The following is a 19,972-nucleotide window of genomic DNA, read 5'->3' as shown; positions in this document are numbered from 1 at the left end:
TTAAACCATGCTGGTCTGGTGTGCACAAATACAAATGTTTGCCATATGTACCATAAACACTGTCACACTATAAAGTAAAACATGGCACTGACAAAGAGTCCAAAAGCAGTTTATTTCATCCAGTGTCTGTTGTGTCCATTATTTAAATGCTCTTTTGAATGTTTTTGTAATGAGATGTCACATGATGTTTGAGATCTTGTACAGGATGCCATAAATCCAGAATAAAGCGTTTCATTTGTTGAGAAGTTCAGGCTGTATTTCAGCTGTCCGAAACGCTGGCTGGTGCAGGTTCAGCGATGTTTCTCCGGTATGCACAAAGCTGCAAAGCACCTGGAGGACAGAAAAGAGAGTGTTTATCTAGACAACATCCTTTTAGCATTCAGTTTGACTTTTTATTATTATTATTATTATTATTATTATTATTACTATTATAAATGAAAAATGTATTGGCTAATTATTTGCATTTGTTTCTATTTGAAAATAAATCTGGAATGGGAAAAAGTTTTTTAATTGCATTTTTGGAACGTAAAGTTTTTTAAACAGATTTAAAAATGACTGAATTGCTCACAAAAATCAAGCACCCTTTAGAGTTATTTAGAGTTTTAAAAGTGCATTTTTTCAGCAAATTGCATTTATTAACAATTGTTTGTATTTGCAAAAAAATTATTAAAAAACAGGAATGAAAAAAGCAAGAACTTATTTTGATTAGCAATTTAGAAAATGGATGTCATGCTTGATGGGGGGAAAAAAACGAATAATAAAAGAACATTTATTTGCAATTTTGCTATTTAGATTTTTATTTTTAATTTTTAAAATGGCTATTTTTGTGATTCTAAATTATTTACATTTTGTTGCATTTGCAAACCTTTTACATTTTATTTGCAATTTTGCAAAATAGATTTTTAAAATACAAAATTAGCTATTTTATAACTGCAGTTTTCTGTATTTGCAAAAATAGAGCAATGGAAAAAATTGGAATATTGAACAGAGTAACTAGAGTCTATATTTACCCGCCCCCAAAGCCAAAATTATGCCAATCCAACCCAAGATATACGACCATGAGAACCTCCAGTCAATGTAACGCTTGCCAAAGAAATTGACCGTCACTCCAGTGTAGATAGTCAAAGCCAGAAGCGCAAAGAATCCTAGAAAACAGAAATGTGAGACCTGAAATTACTTATCCAAACAAAATAAGTTTTTCACATTGTTGATCAGTCTCACGGAAAATGAACATGGTTCCATACATCTAAGTCTCAAAAGTGTTCATCATTCACACAAGTCTCTCAGAATTAACTTCCTGTGTTTACTGGTTGCTTGTCTTTTGGCAAACATTTCTCATCCAAAGTGACTTGCATTCTGCTAATTGTTGGAACAAACCCCAGTTCTGTCCCTTATCAGCATTTGAACTTGCAACCTTTGCATTACTGCCCTAGAGTTTTTTACATGTATAATGCGTTATGACTTTTTAAGAGATGTTAAGACTCATCAGATCAAACCTTTGATGACATTTTTTGTATGAAAACAACACAAGATATTTAAAACATAAATCATTATCTTGGACATCCGTATTTGTCATTAACCCTTTAACTATGACTAATCTAATGAGGCTGCAGAGTCAACACCCACCAGACAGGAGCAGCGCGATCCCCCCGGTCTGTATTTGTCGGCTCCTCGGCCTGTTAAATGCAACAATGCCCAAAACCACTCCAGCAAAAGCACTCAAAACTGACAGCAGCATAAAGGCTCGTGTGGCATCCCAGAATGCTGTGGGAAAGAGACAGACTTTATAAACATCCTGGTTGCCTTTAACAGATGTGATTAGACTATGTTTAGTTTACATATTTGTTGTTTAGTGCTTTGTGGGACATTCTTGATCATTTTACACTACAAAAATGAATACACTACCGGTCAAAAGTTTTGAAACACTTGACTGAAATGTTTCTCATGATCTTAAAAATCTTTTGATCTGAAGGCGTATGCTTAAATGTTTGAAATTAGTTTTGTAGACAAAAATATAATTGTGCCACCATATTAATTTATTTCATTATAAAACTAAAATGTAATAATAAAAAAAGTTTTTGAAATTGATGAAAAGCAGCCAATAAGTGCCCAACATAGATGGGAACTCCTTCAATACTGTTTAAAAAGCATCCCAGGGTGATACCTCAAGAAGTTGGTTGAGAAAATGCCAAGAGTACATGTCTGCAAATTCTAGGCAAAGGTTGACTACTTTGAAGATGCTAAAATATAACACAGTTTTGATTTATTTTGGATTTTGTTTAGTCACAACATAATTCCCATAGTTCCATTTATGTTATTCCATAGTTTTAATGACTTTACTATTATTCTAAAATGTGAAGAAAAACAAATTATAATAAAGAATGAGTAAGTGTTTCAAAACTTTTGACCGGTAGTGTATATGCAGCAAATGTTTAAGCAGTGTGCAGTATGTTTAAAGCTAAAGTGTGTAATTTCTCAGCCACTAGCACCATCGACTGGAACTGCAAAAATAAATGTTGTTTTCAAACAGATTTCCCAAATACTCATCCCATTTGCAATTAGTCAAACAAACTGAAAGTCCCGCCTCAAACTCATGCCACTGGTTGAGTCAACGTTGCTATATTAAAGAGCAATATTATTTTATTTTTTTTAAGAAATCAACCTGTTGGGCCTGGGTAGCTCAGCGAGTATTGACGCTGACTACCACCCCCAGAGTCGTGAGTTTGAATCCAGGGCGTGCTGAGTGACTCCAGCCAGGTCCCCTAAGCCAGTGGTTCCCAACCCTGGTCCTGGAGTACCCCCAACACTGCACATTTTGGATGTCTCCCTTATTTGACACACCCAGTTCTGCTCATGGAGCCTCTACTAATGAGCTGATGAGTTGAATCAGGTGTGATAGATAAGGGTGACATGCAGTGTTGGGGGTACTCCAGGACCAGGGTTGGGAACCACTGTCCTAAGCAACCAAATTGGCCTGGTTGCTAGGGTGGGTAGAGTCACATGGGGTAACCTCCTCGTGGTCGCTATAATGTGGTTCTCGCTCTCGGTGGGGCGCGTGGTGAGTTGTGCGTGGATGCCGCGGAGAATAGCGTGAAGCCTCCACACGTGCTACGTTTCCGCAGTAACCCGCTCAACAAGCCAAATGATAAGATGCGCGGATTGACGGTTTCAGACACGGAGGTAACTGAGATTCGTCCTCCGCCACCCGGATTGAGGCGAGTCACTACGCCACCATGAGGACTAAGAGCGCATTGGGAATTGGGCATTCCAAATTGGGGGAGAAAACAACAGGAGAAAAATTAAAATAAACAAATCAACCTGTTAATGTCTTACTTTTAAAAAATAACGTTTTTAATATTAAAAAAAATTTGTAATCCAAGTAATGTACTTGAATGTAATTATCTTAATTAAAAATGAGTAACTGTAATCTGATTACAAGAATGAAAATGTAATGCGTTTCACTTCTTTTTGACAAAAAAGCGATTTAACTACTTTTTAATCCAGTTAAACCCAACACTGATTTTAACATGGAAAAAACTAAACATTTCAACTTTATAATGACGTCTCTTGAATATAGACAGCTGGGTAGATTTGTTGGATTTAGGTCTTAAAATGTCATAAAAAAAAAATAAAATAAAAAAAAGTGTAAATAAAATACTTAATCATTCGACTCAGTGAACTGTAGTCCAGTTTTTGGTCAAATAAAAACTGTATACATGAATGAATATGCTAGTCCTGTTTTAATGTATGACTATTTGTAATATGTAAATATGAGTAATTTAAGGAAGGAGGGCTTTAGGTTTTACTAAAAACTTCACACATCTCCTATTATAACTTGAATAAAGTAAACATTCACAAAACATTCACAATACAGTTAAGTCACAAAGCTAGGAGATTTACTTAGTAAAAGAAATGTTCCTTCAATCGAGCTTAGCTTGTATTGAAAATGGGTTTTTTTGTATATCAGGACCAGGAATGATACCAGATATCAATTCTGAATACAAATACCTTAATTTTCCAAAGGTTTTACATTTTCCCCCTCATTTAACAACAACTATATACAATATAACTTAGGGGGCTAACACATTATAAGACTAAGATGATATCTTACAGATATTTTTTCTAACAGTCCATTTATTCCAGATTAGGAAAAAGGAATCAGTCTGAATTTTTAAAGAAAAAGAAAGTTTTTCCATTTTCCAAGTTTTTTTGTTATTGTTTTTTTACTGGCAGCCAGAAGAATCAGCATTAGTTCCTTATAATTCTCATCCCACCACTTGAATGAAATTGTATCCATATATAGTGTTTCACATTTCAAAGGAATTACCACCCCAAAGATAGCTTCCAAATTCATCTTAATCTCTTGCCATTAGGGAAGAAGCCTTTGGCACTCCCAAAAAATATGGTGATGATTTAGCTTCACTTCCCACATGATCTCCAGTAGCCTGCACCTAACCCCTGGTGTATTTTCTGAGAGGGAGTAATAAAAAATCTTACAACATTTTTCCAGCTAAATTCTCTCCACATTGCTGAATTTATGGATTTCCATGATAATTTACAAATATTACCCCAATCCTGCCATTTCTCTTTAACATATAATGTATTTTCCGGTTTAGCTTGGAGAAACCCTTCATATAATTTTCAAACCACCTTAATACATGGGTGAAATGTACATTCTGGTAAGAACAACTTTATTATTCCTATCTCGGTTGATTCCAATAATGGCCTGTCGATATAATGTCTTACTTGAAGATATCTATAGAAATATCTATAGAGTCCATACTTCTCCTTCATAGAGTCAAAACTTTGAAGTATTCCCTTATTGAAAAATTTGAAATACCATGTCTAGCCCAGATTTGGAATCTATCATCTGTTCTATTTGGGACAAAATCTGTATCAAATGCACACCATCTTAGAATTCCGGATGTATCTTCTAAACCACATAATTCTTCAGTCTTGTGCCAAATTTTTAATGCTAGGTTAATCTGTGGATTTGTTTTATCAGCTAATCTATTCTTTAGTTTATTATCCGCAATCAGAGCTGCTAATGGAATTCCTTCTATCATTTTGCTCTCTGTGTCATTCCATCTAGACGAGTACGATGGACAACTCCAACAGACTAAAGGTCTTAACTGGGCTGCATAATAGTATAGTTGTAAGCAAGGCAGATTTAACCCACCTCTTTCTTTTTTAGTTGTAGTGTTTTATAATTTATTCTAGGTTTTTTACCTTGCCATAAAAATCTTGATATTAATTTATCCCATTCCCTGAACTGTTGCATCTGTATTTTTATTGGAAGTGTCTGGAAAAGATATAACAATTTTGGCAAAATATTCATTTGAACAGATTTGACTCTGGAAATTAAACTTACAAATGAGATGAGGTTCCATCTTAGTAAATCCGATTTTTTTTTATTTTCATGTTTAGAGGACCATAATTCAAATCAAATAGTTTTGAACAATCACCAGTCAAATTCACTCCTAAATATTTAACTGATCCTGCATCCCATTTCAAATTACATCTCCCTTTAATTTGTATAGGTGGGTCATAATTAAAAGTTAGTACTTGGGTTTTTGAGATGTTAAGCTTATAACCAGAAAGTACCGTATATTCATCTAAGAAGTCAAATTGTACTGGAAGTGACTGTGTAGGTTGGCTCAAATATATAGAAGTATATCGTCAGCAAAGAGAGCTAACATTTGCTCCCCTGCTTCCACATCTATATCTTTAATTGAATGATTCTGTTTAATCCATTAACACAATGGTTCAATAAATAAGGCAAAAAGGAGGTGAGAAATTGGGCATACCTGCCTGGTGCCACATTCCAATTCAAAAGAATCTGACAGATCTCCATTCATTTTGATTCTTGCACATGGCCTATTGTATAATGCCTCAATTATTTCAGTAAAATTCTTGTGGAAACCCAATTTTGTTAACACTTTGTATAGAAAATTCCATCTAACAGAGTCAAAAGCTTTCTCCACGTCAAGGCTCATCAAGAATGCTTCAGTTTTGTGCTCTGAGATGTATCTAATAATGTGTAAAGTTCTTCTGATATTGTCTTGTGTTTGTCTTTGATGAATGAAGCCTGTCTGGTCGATATGAATAAGGTCTGGGAGAATTTTATCTAGTCTTCGTTCCAAAACCGAAGTGAACATTTTATAATCTATATTTAGAACACTAATTGGACTGTAATTGCCACAGTCCAATGTATCTTTCCCCTCCTTTGGTATGACTGAGATTATCGCCCCCCTCCAGGAGGGTAAAATTTCCTTTTTTGTAAAACCCAATTACAATCTTTTAACAATGTTGGGGCCAATTGTTCAAACATAGATTTATACCACAGCTGGGAAATCATCAGCTCCTGGGGACTTATCTGTCTTTAGCTTTAAGACAGCTAATTTCAGCTCTTCCATTGTAATTTCAGCTACTAAATTTTTATTTTGCTCCTCTGAGATCGGAGGTAAATTTAAAGAGGCTAGGAACGATTCGATCTGCATATCATTATTACATATAAAGATTTCCCACCTACCTCATAATATTTTTGTTTTAAGAACAGGAGTTTCTTGAGTATATATTTCGTTTATCTCTGTAGTTGTTTTTTTTATATACCTTGCAGCACACTACCAATTTCCAAGTCTTGTAGTCTTGCCTTCTAAGTTTCTTTAAAGAAGATGTGACTGCAATTAGTTTACCTCTTATTACTACTTTAAGCGCATCCAACGGAGCCACCTCTCCATTGTCGTTCAATTCTAAGTATGTTATAATTTCGTCCTTTAAACCTTGTTTAATTTGAGGGTTATTTAATGAGAGTTCATTCTCCAAACTGTAGACCTGAATTTTCTATTTAAACACAAAGACATGAATATAGGGCTATGATCTGAGATATCCATGGTCCCTATATCACACTGCTCAATCAAGTGTAAATCACGATTAAAAATAAAGAAATAATCTATTCTAGAATATGTTGCATGGTGATGGGAGTAATGAGTATAGTCTCTACATGTTGGATTCCGATCTCTCCAGACATCTATAATTCCCATTTCCTTCGTCAAGCCATTCACCTTCTTACTTAATGGTTTTAATTCTAAATTTCCACTGGAGCAGTCTAATCTCGGATTTAGGCGTATATTGAAATCTCCTCCACAAATTATATTCCCTTGGGCCTTAGTAACCATCAAGTCAAATGTTTGTCTACAAAATTCCAGTCACTACCTGGGGGGGCGTACACATTCAAAAAACTCACAACAGTTCCCTCTATTTTCCCTGTTATCATTATAAATCTCCCTTCTTTGTCTTTAATTTCTGTTATATGTTCATAGTTAATTTTTCCTGATATAAGTATTGCCACTCCCCTTTTATGCCCTGATTTATAAGATGAAAAATATACATATCTGAAGCCCATTCTGTTTAATTTGGCATGTTCTGCATCATAAAGGTGTGTTTCTTGTAGAAACGCTATGTCTGACTTTTCTTTCTTTAGTTTAGACAGGATCTTCCCTCTTTTAACTGGACTGAATACACCATTGACATTAAATGAAATGATTCTCATACTTTGCTTATAATGTACGTTGAGCTATAAAGTGATAGTACTAAAGACATCTTAATTGTGCGTAGCTTCCCCTTCATTTTAAAGAACAACAGTGAACTAACAAACAACAAAACCTGAAATATTAACAAGCAATAAGAAAAATGTTAAGAAAACTTCCAGAATAAAGGTCAGTCCTGTGACCATGATCGTGCCAGTCCAAAGCTGCACCAAGTGCAAACCCCTCTTCCAGAAAATGTAGAAGAGGCCCTTGAGGACAGCGGCGAAACAGAACACTGTTTAAACTGTCCACCCTTTTGTCCCGATTCTTCTGATTTGTGATTTATCAACTAGGCTAATCAAACATGTTATACTCACCTTATATTTGTAGTATTGTTACTCTGATAATTACTCATTTCAGTCTATCTGACTTCTTTCAATGCAATTGTGCATTCCTACCCCGCTCCATGCAGAGTCTTGGCAGATGATAAAATTACGGCAGACGGGTCTATTTTCAGTCTCTCCTTGAAGCTTTTCTTCCTTCTCTGGGGGGGTTTGCGTCCTTCAGTACATTGGCCACTCCTCTGCCATGTCAGTTGCCGAATCTGTTCCGTAAGACTGTCTGGAGGGCTGATGATTTGCACAGGGAATCCTCTGTTTGACATATCTCGCATCGCCTCCTCAACTGTATCATAGATCTTCACTCCTTCCTCATATTGCACCTTCAAACGGGCAGGGTACAGCATTTTAAACCTCACTTCTCTGTCTTTCAGAACTTTCCGTACTTCTGCAAATTCCTCGGGGGGCGTAATCATTGTAAAAGCTGATTTGCTTTCCCTGCCAGATGAATCCTCTCTTTTGCCGAGCTAGCCGGAGTATATGTTCTTTGATTGTGCATCCGGCGGTGGCTGCGCACCGAGTGACCGGTGAGCTCTCTCAATCTGGAGTGTCGAGTCTTCTGGTATATTGAGATTTTCTCGAAGAAACTATTCCAGAAACGCTGTCATGGTCGGAGAACCTTTCTCTGCACCTTCGTGTATTCCGTGATGATAATTCACACTGTCGAGCTCCATAAAGGAAAAAAAAAAACATTTAAATCATAAAAATAATTGTACTATTTTCCAAGTCTTCGGAAGCCATATGATACATTTGTTATGAGATTTGGAACATAGCACACAAGTCATATGGACTACTTTTATTATAATTTTTTATTGTGACTTGTCACTTTCGGAGCTCCATAGCACCTGCCCCCATTCACTTTCCTTATATAGAAAAGAGTTATCGGGAGGGCGCGTATGTAAACACAGAGAGTGTGCGCAACGGCTAAACCTGTCCGTGTAGTGCATGATAATCAAGTGAAAACGTCCCGCTCTACCCACAAGCGAAACGATAATCCAGGGCCCAGGACCACCTTAATGCGGCCCTGATTGTGGCATAATATTGATTACCACATAAATTTCACTTACATTTGAAGTGGCACACTGTAACCTCGATATTTGCTTCTTTTTTAAGAAGGAACGAATCACTCGAATTTTTGTGGTAATTTTCATTATGCCACAAATACTGTCGATTGAGCTTAACTTGTATTGAACCCCGGAATATTCCTTTAACTCCAATTTCACCATACTTACCCACAATGAGAGTGTGGGCGTGGCACTTGTGATTGATGCAGAACCTCCAGAGGCCCTGACTGGCTGCGTTTCCTGAGTAGCGATACTGCATCCAGTAGTCCGTTGCTGTGGAGATGAGGAGGAGCACGAGGGCCGCTGCGCCACACAGTGTGGCCCCGTTTACAAGAGAGAACAGCATCAAGGAGAGACCCGTGTCAGCGTTCTCCTGTAGATACAAGACATAAGGAGATACTTTCCAAAAACCACTTAGGATGGTCAAATACACACTAAATTATTCTTTTAGAGAGTGTTTTCAAAAAGTATTATAACGCAACATCATTTAACTTTTAGTTTTCTCCCGATAAACACTTGAAAATTTGTTTATTGACATCAAACTGGTCCTTATAAAAATGTACTATGGAATCATAGTTTCTGACAAAATACCACAGTTACAACTACAATTATAAAATCAGTAAATGAGTAGAAAATAAATATTAAATATATTATAAATATAAATGTTTATATTATATATTTATATATAATAAATATATTTATAGATAAAAAAATTACATTTAATTAAATTGTATTAATGTATTTTTAAATAAGTAAATGTGTAAAATAAATAATAATATATTAATATATTAATAAAATAATTTTAATCATTTTTTTTATTTTCAGCTATAATATAAATGTGTGTATATATATATATATATATATATATATATATATATATATATATATATAATTTTAATTACATTTTTATTTGTATCTATAAACACACACACACACACACACACAAACAGACATATATCTTATTTATACTTTAATAAAATGTATATTTATAGGTGAAAATTAAAATAAACTTAATTGTTTTTATTAACATTATTTTTACACATTTACTGATTTAAAAATAAATATTACTAAAATAATTGTAATGTTAATATATATATATATATATATATATATATATATATATATATATATATATATATATAAAATCCATTTTTATGTACATTTAAATGTGACTTTAAACCATGTATCTACTAAATATCATTTAATAATTATTTTTATTTCATTTTACCCCAACTAAACACTTTAAATGACACTTTTGAAGGCTTTCCATAAAAAAAGCACCATCACTGTACAAAATAAAAAGTTGAGAAAACTTAAAATTAAGGCAACCAGCTTCAGGACTTTTAAAAGTTTTCTCAACTCAAGGGCAAATTAGTTGTAAAAATTTAAGTTTGTTTGTGCTTTCAGTTAACTAAATAAATGAAGTACAACACACTCAGAAATAAAAGTGATTTCTACATGTTCACCCAAGTTCAACAAGTTTAAGATTGGAGTAAGAAATGCTTTGTTAAGCAGCTTTTCATTTCCACTAAATTCCATGTATCAGCCCCGCCAAAATACTGTTTAGTGAGACTGACTCAAATAGCAGTGTCAGTTAACACCACTAAAACTTTCTTAAAGTTAAATGAACTTGAAAACTGAAGAAACTTGACTAAAGCGAGCACTAATCACCCTGATGGAAATAAAACACAACTTTTGTACAGCAAGACATCATTAAAACACTAAAACCCCAAAACAAGAAGCATCTGCTGTATTCATTCTAAACAATAATAAGTTACATGTACTCACATGTCGCCATGCTTTGACCAAAGACACATAAATGCATTTAAGCGCAAGGGATTATGGGTATTGCCTCCACAGAAATTGCTTCTCCAATTGTCATGCTCAGTAGCAGATGCAACAATATAAAGTTTACAAATCTTTTGACCCATGCATTCTCAGGACCTTACCATGACTACTGGAAAATATTCTTAAGAATCAAAATCACACATTTTAAATTGCTTAATAATTCCTGATTTTCCATGTCTGTGGGAGCCCTGGCCTTAAATGACTTACTACATTAAACATGAAGTTTACACTGCACAGACGTTCACACAGTTTCTACAAAAAACCCACTGAATAGCCAATCCTATGCAGTATATTTAGTGCACAGTAGTGCATTGTTGTCAACTATTTAACATGGCATTGTATGTTCTCGCTGTTGATCACTTCCTAAATGTTGAACGTATTCACTTTTTCTACATTTGATAGTTCAATCAGCTTTTAATATAGAGTTTGCCTGACAAAATGGAAGTTGGATTTTTTTGCAGTGATGGTGTCAACATGAGAAAGTGATCAGATGATTCATATACCATAGCATTTACATGGCACTCCAAAGTACTTCAAAGAATACCATGGTATCACTATTTTTTGCAGAATCAATTCAGTCTTTGCAAGCATTAACTGTCCCTTCAACTTACACTGACAAAAGCAGTTCTGTGCCATCAGCATTTGGCTCACATCAAACTGAGTGCCCAACCAATCAAGCGTTATCTGTTTTTAATATGCATAAGTAGGTTTTGAATGCAAATTGTTTACGCAGCACAGACTACATCAGCACATTTTCAACTCGTGCCCAAATGGTGCCAACAAACACACACACACAAACACACATGTTAGTTTTGCTATACTTGTGAGGACCCTCCATAGACATAATGATTTTTATACTGTACAAACTATAGATTTTATCCCCTAACCCTAACCCTACCCCTAAACCTAAACCTAACCCTCACAGAAACCTTTATGCATTTTTACATTTTCAAAAAAACATCATTTAATATGTTACTTCCCTTGTGAGGACCACCCAAAAGGTCCTCACAACCAGAAATGTCCTCACAGAACAGGTTGATTCTCAATACTTGGTCCTCACAAGTATAGCTAAACCTGTATACACACACACACACACACACACACACACACACACACACACACACACATATGTTGGTGCGGCTATCCTTATGAGGACTGTCCATAGACATAATGATTTTTATCCTGTACGAACTATAGATTCTATCCCCTAACCCTACCCCTAAACCTAAACCTAACCCTCACAAAAAACTTTCTGCATTTTTACATTTTCAAAAAATAAAAAGATAGTTTAGTATGTTTTTAAGCGATTTGAATTATGGAGACACTAGAAATGTCCTCATAAACCACATTTATAGCATAATACCCATAATGCCCTCGTAAACAACCCAAACCCGCCTCCACACACACACATTTCCAGCAGTGTCAAACCCATGCATAACCAGTGCACAACAATTTACTATTCATAACATAAGAGAACTATTCATGTTGAATCTCTGAGACATTGCCATAAAATGCATTTTAAAATGTGCATGGCACAAAGAAGACCTTTGTTTGCAGCAATGCCACAATTTAAAGAGGATTGTATCTCTTCAAGCGATGGTCAAATTATTTCAAGACAAGCAAGTGCATTCACATTCCCAAGACAGTCAAAGATTGTCCTAGAAACAAATCTAATGAAGTAGTTTCATTAAAACAAATCTTGATTTTACCAATATTGTACAAAGGAAAGGTTTCAAGTTAGTTTGTAAAATCTATCCAACTTATTCATGTTTTAGTATGTGGGGTGATTTAGTTTTCAATACCTCTCTGTTAGTTGTTGTCTCTCCTGTAGCTCGATGTCTGTCTGTCTGGTTCTAGGGTTTTTAAGCCCTCTACGCTTGGCCATCATTGTTCCAGCCACAATAGAGCGAAAGATCCAGTCCAGCATGTGAGAAATGAGGTAATGCACATCTTTTGCACTCGTTTACTCATTCTCTCACAACCTCACCTGTCTTCTACATCAACACTGGTCTCAGAATGCAGCGTGGGACGTTTTTGATGTATGCCACTCTTGTGTCGACACTCACTTGCCTCTCTTTCTTTCTAGTTGCTCTCCAGTCTTCGTCCTTTGGGCCGAAAGTTGCTGATGAATCCTGGCAGAAAGTGTTGGCTTTTGTGGGGGCGAACTACCAATGCACCACCAGCCCTGTAGGGGGTCAAACCAAACTAGAGTTTGGGTACAGAGATTATTACATAATTTGTCGTAGAGATCTACCGATATTTCTTTTTTGTTCCAACCGATACCGATTATTTGTAAGTGTCTGATAACAAATATGCAAAACCGATTAATTGGTGTTTTATGCTTTTCAGCAATAATAATTAGACTTTAAATTTTTGCAAACAATACATTAAATTTAGAGATCTACCGATATTTTTTCGACCGATACAGATTATTTTTAAATGTCCAATAGCCAATACGCAAAACCGATTTTTAATAAGTGTTTTATGCTTTGACAAAATAATAATGATTTACTACTAAAGTCATTCATGCAAACAGTACATTAAATGATATAGAGATCTAACGATATTTTGTTTTTCAACCGATACCAATCATTAAGTGTCCGGTAACCGATATGCAAAACTGATTTTTAATTCGTATTTTACGCTTTTGACACAATAATAATCAGTAGACTTTTAATTTATGCAAACAATACCTTAAATAATATAGAGATCTCTATAGATCGGTTTTTTCAACCGATAACTATAATTTTTAAGTGTTCGATAACCGATACGCAAAACCACTTTTTCATAAAGTGTTTTATGCTTTTTGACACAATAATAATCATTAACTATTAAAGTCATTTGTACATACAATACATTAAATATAGAGATCTATTGATATTGTTTTTTGACTGATAACGATTTTTTTAAGTGTCCGATAACCGATATGCAAAAGTGATTTTTAATTAGTGTTTGTTTTTTGACAATTATGATCATTAGACTATTAATTTATGCAAACAATACATTAAATATAAAGATCTACCGATATTGGGTTTTTTTTCAACCGATACCGATCATTAAGTGTCCGAAAACCGATATGCAGAACCAATATTGCTTTATTTATGCTTTTTGACACAATATTAATCCTTTAATTACAGTGATAACAACATGTATTTTGAATGTTTAATTCACTTGAATGACTGCTGTGTATAAAACCGAGTGATTTATGGAAGCATAAACAATACATAAAATACGTTACTTTACTTATGAACACCATTGTTTCCTGTTAAACACTTAGCGGTTTTATGACGCTTTTGGGTGCTTTTTAATTTATCGTTGACTCAGTTTTAAAGAACCAATAGAAATAGAGAACTGTGATGACCGGGAAAAAATATCGGTCAAACCGATTACTGGTCTGTTTCTGGTTTGTTGGATGGGGAATCACATCACACCAGTTATTGCTCTAGGAAGTGTTTTAGTCAATGAGTGTGTTTACATGTACAACCAAACACTGATTACAATTAAATCAGCCAATTATAAAAGAGTTCAACTTATACACCTGAAGGTCCTCCACAATAAAGAGCGTGTTGGACATTTGACATGAAAACATGCAGCATTATAACAATGTCAAAAATCTGAACCATATCTGAAGGGTTCAGACCCTTATTCGTAATCATAATCAAGTATATCAAAGTCCGAGCTGAATAACAAGCTGTTGGTAATTACATAGTGGCCTTACGGATAGGCCAAAATAAAAGGCTAGCATACAGTACTAGATGCAATACTTGCTGAATGAAAGCAGTCCCAGTGCTGAGTGATATCAAAAGGTCGTGATGGGGCAGGAAGTGGTCAATCACTTCTTATTTGGACATCCTTTTCCTGCTTTCATGCCCCACCTTCCTTTATTTCCTCACTCTCTCTGCTCCTTCCTCTTCATGCCCCTCGTGACGTTCTTCAATCATCCGTCCACTATACGGAAAGCACCCTTCACCCCGGCAGGGCTTTTTGCGTCCGGCACCCTTTTTGGCCACCACGTACGTGACCTCTCTCTTCTCTTTACCAACACCAGCCTTTATGTAGATGCTGTGGAAGAGAAAATGTAATACTTTTTTTTTTTAAAAGACAAAACTGTGATTAGAGATATTTTAAAGAGGTTTTTAAAGAATATCTGCGAGTCAAACTGGAAGTGAATGTGACTGAGCGCCGTATTGACCTTTTGAGCTGTGCCATTTTTTCTCGCTGCGAAATATCCACAGTGTTTACGACAGCTTCAGCCTTTTTCTTAGCTTGTTCCATCTTCTTCAGCATCTGCAACACACAGGAAAAAAAAACATTCTAAAATATTAATAATCAGTGTTGGTTGCAATCTATTTACAAAGTAATTTCAGTAACGATATGCAAAACCAGTATAATCAGTGTTAATAATCAGTATAATCGGGGGCGTGGGTAGCTCAGCAAGTAAAGACACTGACTACCACAACTGGAAGTCGCAAGTTTGATCCAGGGTGTGCTGAGTGACTCCAGTCAGGCTTCCTAGGCAACCAATTGGCCCGGTTGCTAGGTTGGGTAGAGTCACGTTGGTTTAATCTCCTCATGGTCGCTATAATGTGGTTCCGTGTGGCGTGTGGTGAGTTGTGCGTGAAAGCCACGGAGAATAGCGTGAAGCCTCCACACGCACTAGGTCTCCGCGGTAACATGCTCAACAAGTCACATGATAAGATGCGCAGATTGACGGTCTCAGACACGGAGGCAACTGAGATTCGTCCTCCGCCACCCGGATTGAGGCGAGTCACTACGCCACCACAAGGACTTAGAGCACTTTGGGAATTGGTCATTCCAAATTGGGAATTTTATTATATAAAATATAAATGATAATCAGTGTAATCTGATTTGATAATCTGTGTTGAGTGTAATCTGATTACAAAGTAATTACAGGTTAACTAATCTAATAACCTTTTAAAAAAAAAAGTAGTGCAACACATTACATATTATAGTAATCGGATTACAGTTACTGACTTTTAATTAAGTTACATGGGTTACACATTTCTAAAAATATTATCTAGATTTGTTCATGTATGTCTCTTTGCATTTCTGTGACAGCTGACACCGCCTATTAAGTCATTGTAAGCAGTAGCGGATTTAGGCATGGGCGAAATGTGCAGTTGCCCTGGGCGGCATCTTGTGGGGGGGCGGCACGAGGAACCCACACAGACACCTCCCCCCCCCCGGTCAACAACTTTGAGGGGTGTGTTGAAGCGGGTTTCGCCCAAGGCCCCATACAACCCAACCGTAAACAACTTTGGGGGGATGTTGTAGCGGGTTCCACAAAGGGCGCCATACAAGCTAGAACAGCCACTGATTGTAAGGGAGAAACATGTTGTGCTGAGTGTATGACTTGCATGCAACAATGAATAAAAGAGGAAATAAATACATTATTCTGAATTCAATGAGCACATTTTGTTTCTGTGAAGTGTTTTAGACAGTAACTTCAGATTAAATAGTAATGTGACTACTTTTTCGATGACATTATCAGTAATCTGATTCAAAAAAATTATAAAAATGTGTCATTTGCAGTGTATTACTTTTTTGAGTAATTAACCCAACACTGATTATAATACATAAAATGTACTTAAAATCACTTTGTCAAGGTTTATTGCAGCAAAAACTTGTGTACTGTACCTTTAAGGATTCTATATGTAAATGATTGGCTGTTATGATTGCCTGAATAAAAACGCCTCCAAATTATACTAGTACCAGTTAAATGTAAATTCACTAAAGAAATTACCTTGACTTTTCCAGGCCTGGAAAATCAAATTTTTTTTAATTTCTCGATACTTCAAAATTTTTATATCAACCCCTTTTTTGCAGCTTATTTTTCCTAAATGATCTGAATGGACTGTGGAGGGAGATTTAGCTTTGTTAATGTCTACATAGTACATAAAAATTTATTTTTTACTCTTTCATAAGAAAAAAAAATATCTTGTTTTCTATGATATATGGCTCCTTATTCGACAGCCGGCCTCATTATTTCTTGGGAGTCTCACCCTTCTCTTCTTGCAGGCTTTGGCCTCTGCCACTTCTGATTGGACAGGCGTTGATTTCCTGCCATTTTTGCTTATATTCTTCCACCATCTCTTTAGTGGCAGGGACCGGCCTCTTCCTCTTCCTCTTCCGAACCAGGCAGGAACTTCATCATGTCCTCAAACCGAAAAAGCACCAAGAAGATTACTTGATTACGTCCAAAACACAACTAGAACTGTGACTAGCCGACCGAATTTAAAACGACGTACTTTTTGCTTAGAACCCCTCATAATATTTACAATATTGTACAGAAAAAGCACACGGATTAACTATAAACTGTCCATAAATGTCAATTTATTGACCATAAATTAAGCTAATTCATTCTTTTCGTTTCAAAAAACTATTTTAACAATATTTTACTGTAAAAGTACATGTATTGTGCATAAACGTCCATTTATCGACCATAAGGTATGAAGCTAATTCATACTTCCAAAAAATAATTTCAAAAATGTTTTTGCTGTAAAAGTATGTCTATTGTCCATAAACGTCCATTTATCGACCATAAATTAACCTATTAACCTTAACTAAATTAAGCTCATTTATATTTTTACTTCCAAAAAACTTTCAACAAAGTTTTACTGTCTGTGTATTGCCCATACATGTCCATTTGACCATAAATTAAGCTACTTCATACATTTTACTTCAGAAAAAACATACATTTATAAATATTTTACAGTAAAAGTACACGTATTGTCTGAAAACTTTCATTTATCGACCATAAGTTAAGTTAATTCATATTTTTTACTTCCAAACAACATAATTTTAATAATATTTTACTGTAAATATACATATATTATCTATAAATGTCTATTTATCGATCATAAATTAAGCTAATTCATATTTTTTACTTCCAAACAACATAATTTTAATAATATTTTACTGTAAATATACATATATTATCTATAAATGTCTATTTATCGATCATAAATTAAGTTAATTCATATTTTTTACTTCCAAACAACATAATTTTAACAATATTTTACTGTAAATGTACATGTATTATCCATAAATGTCTATTTATCGATCATAAATTAAGTTAATTCATATTTTTTACTTCCAAACAACATAATTATAACAATATTTTACTGTAAATGTACATATATTATCCATAAATGTCTATTTATCGATCATAAATTAAGTTAATTCATATTTTTACTTCAGAAAAAACATACATTTATAAATATTTTACAGTAAAAGTACATGTATTGTCTGAAAATTTTCATTTATCGATCATAAATTAAGCTAATTCATATTTTTTACTTCCAAACAACATAATTTCAACAATATTTTACTGTAAATGTACATATATTATCCATACATGTCTATTTATCGATCATAAAATTAAGCTAATTCATACTTTTCATTTAAAAAACATAATTTTAACAATATTTTACTGTAAAAGTACATGTATTGTCCATAAACATCCGTTTATAAACCATAAATTAAGCTAATTCATACTTTTTACTTCCAAATAACAAAACTGTAACAGTATTTTACAGTACACGTATTGTCTTGTTAAATCTAAGATAATTTTTCACAATGTTTAGTGAGGCAACATTCCAGCTTACAATGAACTTTTATTGTAGCATTTTTAGCATTCAAATGCCAGTGCCATTAAACCTGATTTATTTTAATTCTCGTACATATTCTAGTGCTTAGTAAGATTCTCTTGAAACTGTTGACAGTAGTTGACCTGAAATAGAAAACTGACCATAGAAGACAGTTTCCGCTAATATTGCACTACAGCGCCCCTTGTGGCAATGCTGAGAATGCAATTCGTACTTGTATTACGTTATATTGCGTTCGGAATGTTTTGTAATTCTACAACACATTAAAATCGAGCTTGGTTAGCTAAGAATCGTTTTCGCAATTTCGTAGAGTATGTTTCGATCCCTCACCACCTTTTGCGCAATTCGCGCAGATCTATCAAAACAGGACGTCTCCTTTCATCATCACTGCTGTCATCGTCAGAATCACTGTCACTCTTATCTTCATCTCCCGCCTTCTCCACTTCCTGTGAGGGCGTGGCCACATCCTCTTCCTTTTTTGCAGGCTCCGCCTCCTCGTCAGTCTTCCTCTTTCTGCATTTTCCTGTAGTTGCAGACTGATTATTCTACGGTAACTGGGTTTGTTTGAGTTCCCTTATAGCGTCTTTGTTATCGTCCAAATCCAACTCTGCGAAGACTCCCTGTGTAGACGTTAATCGTAAACGAAGAGTAGCACAACACTGAGAGTTTAGGAAACATCGTTAAATTTCAGTCGCAAACCGTCTGATTTGAGGACTTTGCTTGTAGTTTAAGGCTGCAACACTTAATTGATTGAGATAAATATTTTATAGAGCAAGCATGCATGACAAATAGATGGAAAGTAAAATGGACCAAAATAAGTTTGACAAAAAAAAAAAAAAACATTTGATACAAAATTTGTTGTTGTTGTTGGGCATTCAATTTAGGTCCAATAAATGATGACAGAATTCTCTCTTTTAGGTGAACTATCCCTTTAACACACAGCTTGTGGTCTTGTGTTATCATGAATAATTGATTTTAACTTTCCTCCTACTGTTGCTCTGTTTGTTTGTGATAATGCAGAACGTTTACTGCTTATAATACTTTATATTGTAACTTTTCTATCTTAAACCTTTTTTGTACATGTGTACCTTTTTGTACAAACAATGTCACCGATAGCTGCTTTCTGGGACTATCAGCAAAATTGTATGCCAATAATTGTTTTCTACAGGTTTCTAGTTAAAACATCTTAGTTCTACAGTATAACAGCAGCCTCTAGAGGTGAAATAAAAACAATGACACCTCGTGGGGTTTTGCTGTATCTTAATCTTTCATCATTGACAATATTCACCCATATTTTTATCCTCACTTCAATGCATATTTTGTTATTTTTATTAGATAATCAAGTTAAATGTTTTAAATTGAAGAGAGGGCATGCAACAACAACAAAAATGCGACTATATGGAAAAGTACCCTGTATTCCTTGTTAAACCTCATGTGGTGAAATATATACATCAGGGACTAAAACCGTTTTTCTGAGCAGAAACAGTATTTTTTCGTTACGGTTC

At 34.8% G+C, this 19,972-nt stretch overlaps 2 protein-coding genes across 2 annotated transcripts in view; both read right to left on the bottom strand.

Annotated features, from left to right (window-relative positions):
• The window catches only part of LOC127438849 (uncharacterized), a 687,566-nt gene that overhangs the window by 465,346 nt on the left and 202,248 nt on the right, over positions 1-19,972 (bottom strand). The window lies entirely within an intron of this gene.
• On the bottom strand, positions 100-12,758 carry LOC127438850 (lens fiber membrane intrinsic protein-like). Its single transcript, XM_051694762.1, has 5 exons — positions 12,642-12,758; positions 9,160-9,364; positions 1,627-1,764; positions 1,011-1,145; positions 100-330 (listed from the first exon to the last, which is right to left on the bottom strand). The coding sequence occupies exons 2-5, from the start codon at positions 9,335-9,337 to the stop codon at positions 260-262; spliced, it is 522 nt and encodes a 173-aa protein (XP_051550722.1). The 5' UTR covers positions 9,338-9,364; positions 12,642-12,758; the 3' UTR covers positions 100-259.

Source organism: Myxocyprinus asiaticus, chromosome 50, assembly GCF_019703515.2.
Source record: "Myxocyprinus asiaticus isolate MX2 ecotype Aquarium Trade chromosome 50, UBuf_Myxa_2, whole genome shotgun sequence".
Lineage (NCBI taxonomy): Eukaryota > Metazoa > Chordata > Actinopteri > Cypriniformes > Catostomidae > Myxocyprinus > Myxocyprinus asiaticus.
Note: the sequence above shows the minus strand (reverse complement) of the source record. Positions and strands in the feature narration are given on the sequence as shown.

Coding starts and splice junctions, on each gene's coding strand:
- LOC127438850 (XM_051694762.1), bottom strand. CDS start 9,337: ATGCTGTTCTCTCTTGTAAACGGGGCCACACTGTGTGGCGCAGCGGCC. Junction 1,765..9,159: donor CGCCCACACTCTCATTGTGG/GTAAGTATGGTG, acceptor TCTTTCCCACAG/CATTCTGGGATGCCACACGA. Junction 1,146..1,626: donor GATCGCGCTGCTCCTGTCTG/GTGGGTGTTGAC, acceptor TCTGTTTTCTAG/GATTCTTTGCGCTTCTGGCT.